An 8,349-nucleotide genomic window follows, 5' to 3' on the forward strand; every position below is an offset into this window, starting at 1 on the left:
GGAGATCCTTGGCGGTCCAGATTCCAGACAACAAGACCTCCCTCTCGGCCTCACTGATGTGATCCAAAGCAAAGCAGAGCAATACATTTGGCACCAGCTGGCTGCAGGAGTTGCCAGAAGAAGGCATGCAAGGCACCATCCAACTGTCTTAGGGACTCCATTCTGGATTTGTATAGGGTTTACTCCTTAGCCTTTTCTTCTCCTGAAGATATCCTACAAGGCAAAAGTTATACAAAAGTTTTTTATATAATTCTGCTTTTCTGTGAGGCTCAGTGACTGGATTTTCTCTGCCCTCTCAAAACAGGTTTCTTGAGAGTAGAGTATCTATAAATACTGGGAATCCTGTATAAATGTGAGGCTTCTGCAACTTCCCTTTATCTCATAAGTGCTGACTGCACCAATAAATGCATAAGATGAACTATCTTGATGGCAGCACACACCATTGCATGACTTTGGTATTAAAGTAAATGAAATTGCTTTAAGATTGGAGTGTCAGTGGGCTTCAAAGTCCCTCATGCTGTGGAAAGTTCTACAAAGTTCATTTAGTTAGCTGCATTTTCAACAAAATATATAGCATATAATACAGCATTACTTTTGGTTTTGCACTTTAGTAACATATAAAAGGAAGGTTTCTGTTTGGCTTTGCATGACAGATGTTTGTCACCATCCTGCTTTATTTATTTTTCCCCACTCTCCTGTTTTTGGCTTGGTTTCCAACAAACAAACAAACAAACAAACTGTGCTTCAGTTGGTTTTAAGGACCTCCTGATCACTGTACTACAGTATACTTTTTCCTAAGTAATCTCAAAGCCAAAGCAAACACTGTAAAACAAAATCTCCAAAAGTAAATAGTGCAGTTTGTTGCCCTCCATATGGCTCACTGGCTAGAAGGTCATAAAGTATGGTTCTTCTCTCTTCTCCCACCCCCACCCCAGCCTTTTTCTAGGGGAACAGCTGGGTTTACACAGCATTTTCCGAGTGTTTGGTCTGGCCCAGAGCCAGCCATGCATAATTTTTCCATTATGTGCATTTGATAGATGAGGAGCAGGGGGTGGTAACTTGGAGGAGCAAATTTGTGAGTTACTTTGGATTTTTATTAAAAGAGTCTTTTAAGAGAATATAAAGTAATGTAAACAAAATAAAAAGGCCACAAGGTATGACTAGATCTCTAATGGCAAGTGAATGTTGCCCACAGTTCAGGGAGTTTTTTTCTTAAAGGGGGTGTAGTTTTGACTTTTTCTTAAAATAAATAAACTATATAGGTTTGCCGAGAGACATATATTGTTTGTTCTCCTGATTCTTCAAGAGAGGGTTGGAATTTTAACAAATTGGTATCAATATTGAGAATTAATTGGAGGAAAATGGGAATGTCCCTCAATAATTAAAATGGAATGAAACTTCTCATTGGAAAGGCTTCATGGAAATGGTCATATAGAGTTCATTTCTCAAATGGCTCCCATGGAAATCATTTAGGGCCCAACTAGCTGATGACATTCACGTGTAGTGAATAATAAATAAGGAGGGGGGCAAACCAGATCCAGAATGTGGAAGGAGGATGGACTTTAATCCTTTGCCCTTAACAATCAGAATTGGGTCTCATGCCTGCCTTGGAAACTCTCTTCCCATTGCAAGTAGCAGGGGAGCAAAGGAGTTTGGAATTCCGAACAGAATTGCAGTGGGGGCGTCGTGTCTCCTCTCTCTTTCCATGTCACACAGGCTATTTCTTAAAAATCTTGTACACAGTGGCAAAAAACTAGGACCAAACTAGATATGGCACAGTGGATCCATGATCAGATCTCTCATTGCCTGTCTTTTTGTAAAAAGCAGTCACTTTGGTGTGCAATTTGGATTGAGCTGCACCTCTGGAGGAAGTAAAGTTTTGCCTTTTCCCTTGTACATTTCCCACAGATCACAAACGCCACCACTCTATTGTAAAGCCAGGGGTGGGGGCACAGTTTGACTTAAGCTGAGGAAACAGTGTGGAGAAAAGCACAACTTTGATCCACATGCCCTCCTTTCTCTGCGGTGCTACCTTTAAGGAAAGGAAATGTCATTGGGAAATCAGATAACATGTGTCAACTTTGGACCACAAAACATTCAGGTGTTGGACCTAGAAATCTATGTGCTAAACACACATGGCGAAAAGCCCTGATATGTATGCCAGCTTTGTCCAGTTTGCTGCATTGAAAGGATTTCCCAGTTCACTTCATACAGGTTTTTTTTGCTAAAATTAGCCAGCCTTCAAAGAAAAAGAGTGCATGCTCAAACTATAGAGACTCCCAAGACAATGCCAACAAATCCAGACCAGCGTTTCCCCCTTCTCCCCTCAACCCCCACTACTGGGTTGGATCCAGATTAACTAAATTGCACTTAGTTCCTATTAATATCAGTTAAGTTGTCATTACTAACTTTTCAGATTGATTTCAGTGGGACTCTTCTATCCAGTGACAATCCATGTCACAAAACTGTATACTGCTTTTTCTTAAGAAAGGGGAGTCACACCTGTAGTTCTGTTAAAATGAGCCATTTATTAGTTCAACAAACAAAGCCTAGTGACAAACCTTGCACACCTGCTACAGTATTTCTGCTCTACTTTCCCACTCCAATTATTCTTCAAGCCACCATCTTCAATTCATCCATCTTCAATTCATTGTCTCAGTGGGTTCAGTACTTGCTTTCTTATATCCAGTTGCTTTCTTATATCCAGTAGCCAAAGCCAAAATTTCAGTTTCAAAGCATCCATAGTCTATTGAATACTTAGCTATTTGTTTTGAGAGCCTACATTTATGACCAGGAGAAGGCAACTGGTAGGAAGTTTTGGCAATTCAAAAAAAATTGAATAAAATAAAACTCTTTTACAACTTATTTACGTTTCAACAAACTATATTTGACCAAATTCTTCTTTATGTAACTTTCTTACAGAACATAGGAAACTCGGCAATCTAACTGTGACAGTGAAAAAGACAGTCCCTTCTCCAGAATCCCTTCAGATCCTGTACCAGCGCATGAGATATGAATATGAGTTTTACTACTACATCAAAGAGCAGTTTCATCTATTAAAGCGCAAGTTTGGACTACGATCTTCAAATAGTAACTCTTCTCCTAGACCAGAATTTGTCATTCCTTCTCCTTTGGAAACTGAAGAGCCAGTAACAGAAGATGAGGAGCAAGATGATGAAAAGTGGTTGGAAGATATCTATAGAAGGTGATGCAAGCATGACCTTCTCTACTGGCTGAACCACCCAGATTTTTCATAAACTATTAAGAAAAATCCTTAAGGAAGTGAGATACTGCACAACAGCATTTAAAAGACATTTCCCCCAGGATGAACTGATTGTGAGACCTTTTTTTTGAGAGGGTCTATTTCTTTAAATTTATATTTGTTTCCCTTGGCTCCACAGGATCATAGTAGCTAGGACATACTTTTAAATGTGCCATTTCATTACAGATTACATTGTCACTGTAAAATATTGCTATATTTGGTACCTATTTGGCAGAGTGATGTAGATCACAGCATAGGTCATCTGTAGTTTTCTCAAAACCTGTTTTTCTTTGTTAGTATTTATACCAAATATTTTACAGTCACATTTGATCACTTGGAATTAAGAGCAGGGTATTGGAGGTTTGTATTATCATCTGAACAGGGAATACTCTTGTGCTAAAAGAAGAAAGAAATGCATTGCCGCTACACTAACTAGGGATACTATTTAGGCTATGCTTTCCCCCATAGAAATTAATAAGGGCATTGTTGACAAACCAAGTAGAATTGCAGGGGAAATTGTTAAATGTTAAATGTATGGGTACATCAAAGTTCAACACCTTTCGAAATTGATGAAAGTTAGGAGGGCAAATGTTTGCAGAATTTGGTGTTTGTTTCACTGAGGAAGGTTTTAGAAGGAGAAATCCTCCTTAGTGTGTTATTCCCAGTCCTTACACAGAGACCCTAAAGGAGGGGAACACAAATAGTCAGGCATCTTTTCAAAAATGTGGGCTGTTCCAGTTGAAAGAACATTCGTGCTATGTCATAAATGCATGATTCGGTTCCAGCTAAGAGAGATTCTTGCTGAAGTTAGAAGTCTCTGTTCAATGTACCTCATTATCTTCTGGACTGTTGAAAATAAGATAGTAGATAGTACATTTGGGGTGTATTCCATGATGCATTTATTTAAGAGATACAGAAGAAAGTTTGCTGCATTCCCTACAGGGTGTCTTCCACTCTAACCCCTGCCCCCGTTTCACAGTAACAACTGTCTAGGCATGGGCAGGTTCTCCTTTAACTTAAAGCAGGCATGGCCAAACTTGGCCCTCCAGATGTTTTGGGACTACAATTCCCATCATCCCTGATCACCGGTCCTGTTAGGTAGGGATGATGGGAGTTGTAGTCCCAAAACATCTGGAGGGCTGAGTTTGGCCATTCCTGACTTAAAGCAAAGGAACAAGGAATTACTGTTGTCTTTGTCATACTCAAATGTGTGCTGGCCAGAGTAGTACAGTCAGCATCTCTGATAGGGAGCTAGGATGAAATAGGATGGAACAGGTTTGTTGGCTTATCAGGAGCTCTACTTATTTTCTAGTGTTTTATCTCTCAAATTCCCTTCTCAGAGCTTGTGAGCATCAACTAATATTGTAAATCACCATTATCTATTGCATTCTGTTGTTTGCTATGCTACTTCTATCAGGATTTGAACAAACATAATTGTGTTAAGGCTCAATGACAACATGGATGAATTATCTTGTTGCTAGTTATGTCCTAATTTTGTGGTTCCAATGCACTACTCTGAAGGAACACAGTGGGAGCAAGACAGTAAATAATAATTAACCAAGATGCTGCATTGTATATTTTAAGTGGTTTCTATGAAATTACATTTAAAGAGTAATGATTAGTTTACACACTGTGGATTTCTTTTCTTTTTTTAAAAAGCAAATTAATATTCACATATTGGGTTTCTTTTTTATCTTTTTTTTTTAAGGAAAACATCAGATTTTATCCGTGTCTCTAAAGTCCTGGGTCACTTAACATGTTCACTTTCTCTGCAATTTCACTGCTGCTTAAATCTATTTTTATCGTTCTATTTAATATTTTTCTTCATGAATACTTTGCAGTGTTAAAAAGAACAGGCTGTTGGGTAATTTACTTGCTAGGTTTCAGTGTTGTATATTTTTTGTACAAAGCAACTTGGCCTCTACTCCCAGAAAGGTACTTCATAAATTTATTTGGCACATAAACTTTTAAGATTCCTAACACAACAGGTCATTTATCTGTCATGAAATAGATTTTATAATTTACTTTAAATGACTTAAAAGCACACTTTAAGTTTGTTAATCGTTTGACTTATTTATTGTGACTTTTCAGCACATTCCAAATTCTAAGTTGCTCAGGAAAGGAGTTCATTTAAATGATTTTATTTTGATAGTTCTTTCTTTTTATTTTTAGAATGAAATCACTGTTATAAAGCCTTCAGCCCATGACACCCTTTTAGGAAGCACCATACTTGTTTGTTAATCTCTGTGAGAGAGAAATGGTCAGTTCAGGGCACATGTGAAAAAAAACAGATTATATATGTACATTAGGTTAGTTGTAAATGAAAGCAACCAGTGTTTGAATTAAATATTCATTAACTTATTCACTGATGTTTTGATATTAAACCATAAGACATCCATCTAAACTTTTTTTTAATTTTTAGTCCACTAATATTTCCATTTGGAACCTGTGCTGTTCTTCACAAAACCTGTAATCCTTCTGTGGATTTTTTTTCTGGGTGTAAAGGTTAAAGCATTTTCCATTTGAATCGCCTTAGAAAAGATTATTTTATAAAGCACTGTTTATTGGTGAAGGCCACACTTATTTTAAGCAAGCTATTTTGAGATTACTATGCTACACCTTGAATTACTTTGAGGCACAAGGCCCAAAAGCTAACCTTTTCTAATTATATGAGAAATACAGTGAATATTTGGAACTGCACTGGCAATGTGCTTTATTGCTGTTGTGGAATAATTTTTAATGCATAGTGGTAACAGCTTTGACCCAAGCATTGCTTTTTACTAGTTAACATAGACATGGGTGTGGTGATATTTGATATCCAGGCTCAATGCTCCCCTTGTCCACAGTTCTCAGGCAACTTGCTAAACTTTAAAGAAGTGTGTGCGTCAAACCACAAACACACAAGAAATAACATGCTGTAATGGTGGTAAAATGGCTTTGAATTCCAAAATCACATTAATAAATGGTACATTTTGTTTAATTTATTTATGTTTATTTTGAAGAGATACAATAGCATTGCAGTTTTCCAAAATGCACTCACTTTGTGAACCCATGAATGTCCTTGTTTCTTTTAAAGGTACATCTGAAATACTTTAGTTTATATGAGCATCTTGAGTGCCACATGGCTTTTGTGATGAATTACATTAATTTGTGGTAGAATTTGATAACTCAGGCCAGAAATCAAAACTGTACTCTTTTAGGATAAACAGGTTCCAACCAATAAAAGCAGTTAAGACAAGCTTCCAGCATTTTTTAAAGGAGTAATACATATTCCATTTTTGCAACGAGAATCTACATTGAATTTAGGCTTGTACTGTTGCCTATTGTCTACAAAAGTACATTTGAAAATAATTAAATGCCATGAAAACTAATAAAGGCCTGTAATATGCAAGGGTGAACAGTGCATTCTCTCCTTCTGTTTGTGTTTGTCTTTCTATAATATGAGGGTTGTATGATCACTCGAAGCGACTGGCATGAGTTTGGCCAAACTGCGGGAGGCAGTGGAGGATAGGCGTGCCTGGCGTGCTCTGGTCCATGGGGTCACGAAGAGTCGGACACGACTGAACGACTGAACAACAACAACATGATCAGTTCTTCAGTATTTTAATACCCTGCATGGTGATTTAATATGAAAAAAATGGGAGTGCATATGACAAGTTTTCTTAGTTTGTATTTTAAACTGAGTGGCTGATGAATAGTTTTATAAATTTTATATAGTTAAATAATTCTTTTAAAGTTCAAGTCTTGCTAACATCTCTTCAGTTGGCCTTGTTCCTCACCTACATTTAAAATAACTCTTCAATATTGTACCAGCCTGCACTCAATGAGGAAATTGTTTTGAAGTTTCACAGGTTGTTCAACAGTGGAATTTGCTGCCAAGGAGTGTGGTGGAGTCTCCTTCTTTGGAGATCTTTAAGCAGAGGCTTGACATCCATCTGTCAGGAATGCTTTGATGGTGTTTCCTGCTTGGCAGGGGGTTGGACTGGATGGCCCTTGTGGTCTCTTCCAATTCTATGATTCTAGGTACAGGCAGATGTTTCTGGTACCTAAGGAATTTTTCTCTAGTGACTTCAGCTGGTACATGTGCTATTTCAGCTTTTAGTGATGCAAAATGTCCAATTTCAGAGCAAGTGATCTGTAGATTAGTGGCTAAATGTTTATAGGCAACTCAATATTATTATTAATTCCCTTCAACATCTGAAGATATCAGATAAATTAATGTCAACATTTGGGCACTCTCAACTAAAAATGTTCCTCCTGAACACAATCTATAGTATAAACATGCCTACTTAACACCTTAACGTGCACCCTTTTTCATAGAAATTATCACAGCACACTCAAATTCATTAAAAAAACAGTTCCTCTGCTGCATGTTATTAGAATTTGTGTATGAGTTGTTGATTATAATACATAGCTTAAACCAGCTTACTTAAAAATATAATACAGACAACTGCATCTTTGTTGAATGTAATTGAATATTCAGATATGACACAGAGTTTGTGCAGTTGACTAATTCCTGCATCCAGAATGCAAATAAATAATGGGGTACATCTGTGTTTGCTTTTTAGCTGGTTTGAGAATTCTTACATTGCTAGATTGTCACTAGTTGCAGTATTCCCAGTCTTAGTATAAGTTTCTGAAATCAAGTAGACAAGGTCCCTGTAGTGCAAGCAGTGGGAGATGGTATTAGTGGGTGAAAGAGGATATGGAGTAAAGGGAAGCTTCTTGGTGGCCCATGGATATTTCTGCTAATCTTTCCGTTGAATGGTTTTCCAAATACCTGAATGTCAGTACAAACAGTATAAAACAAAATGGAAATCCCCATGCATAATCCTCATCAAGAATATAGTTCTGTGGGACACAGAATAGAACAAACCTGGCAACAAATTCTATGCTCAGCCCAGAAGATAGCACTGCCCTATTGAAGAGCAAATGGGGGGAGTAATAAAGTATGGGTGCCAATCTTCCTTTCGGGCATGGTCTTAAATTTATACATTTTTCCTGAAAACTATGGTAGATCTTTATGGTTCCAAAGTCATGTCACTTGTGAATGAAAATTGATTATATATAAAGGAATAACTTGTTAG

At 37.4% G+C, this 8,349-nt stretch overlaps 1 protein-coding gene across 1 annotated transcript in view; it reads left to right on the forward strand.

Annotated features, from left to right (window-relative positions):
• The window catches only part of UST (uronyl 2-sulfotransferase), a 118,496-nt gene extending 114,722 nt beyond the window's left edge, over positions 1-3,774 (forward strand). Inside the window, exon 8 of the mRNA XM_033143963.1 lies at positions 2,923-3,774. Coding sequence (XP_032999854.1) covers positions 2,923-3,209 — 287 coding nt within the window. The 3' untranslated portion in view covers positions 3,210-3,774. The remainder of the gene's footprint in view (positions 1-2,922) is intronic.
• Positions 3,775-8,349: the final 4,575 nt, after the last annotated feature.

Source organism: Lacerta agilis, chromosome 3, assembly GCF_009819535.1.
Source record: "Lacerta agilis isolate rLacAgi1 chromosome 3, rLacAgi1.pri, whole genome shotgun sequence".
Lineage (NCBI taxonomy): Eukaryota > Metazoa > Chordata > Lepidosauria > Squamata > Lacertidae > Lacerta > Lacerta agilis.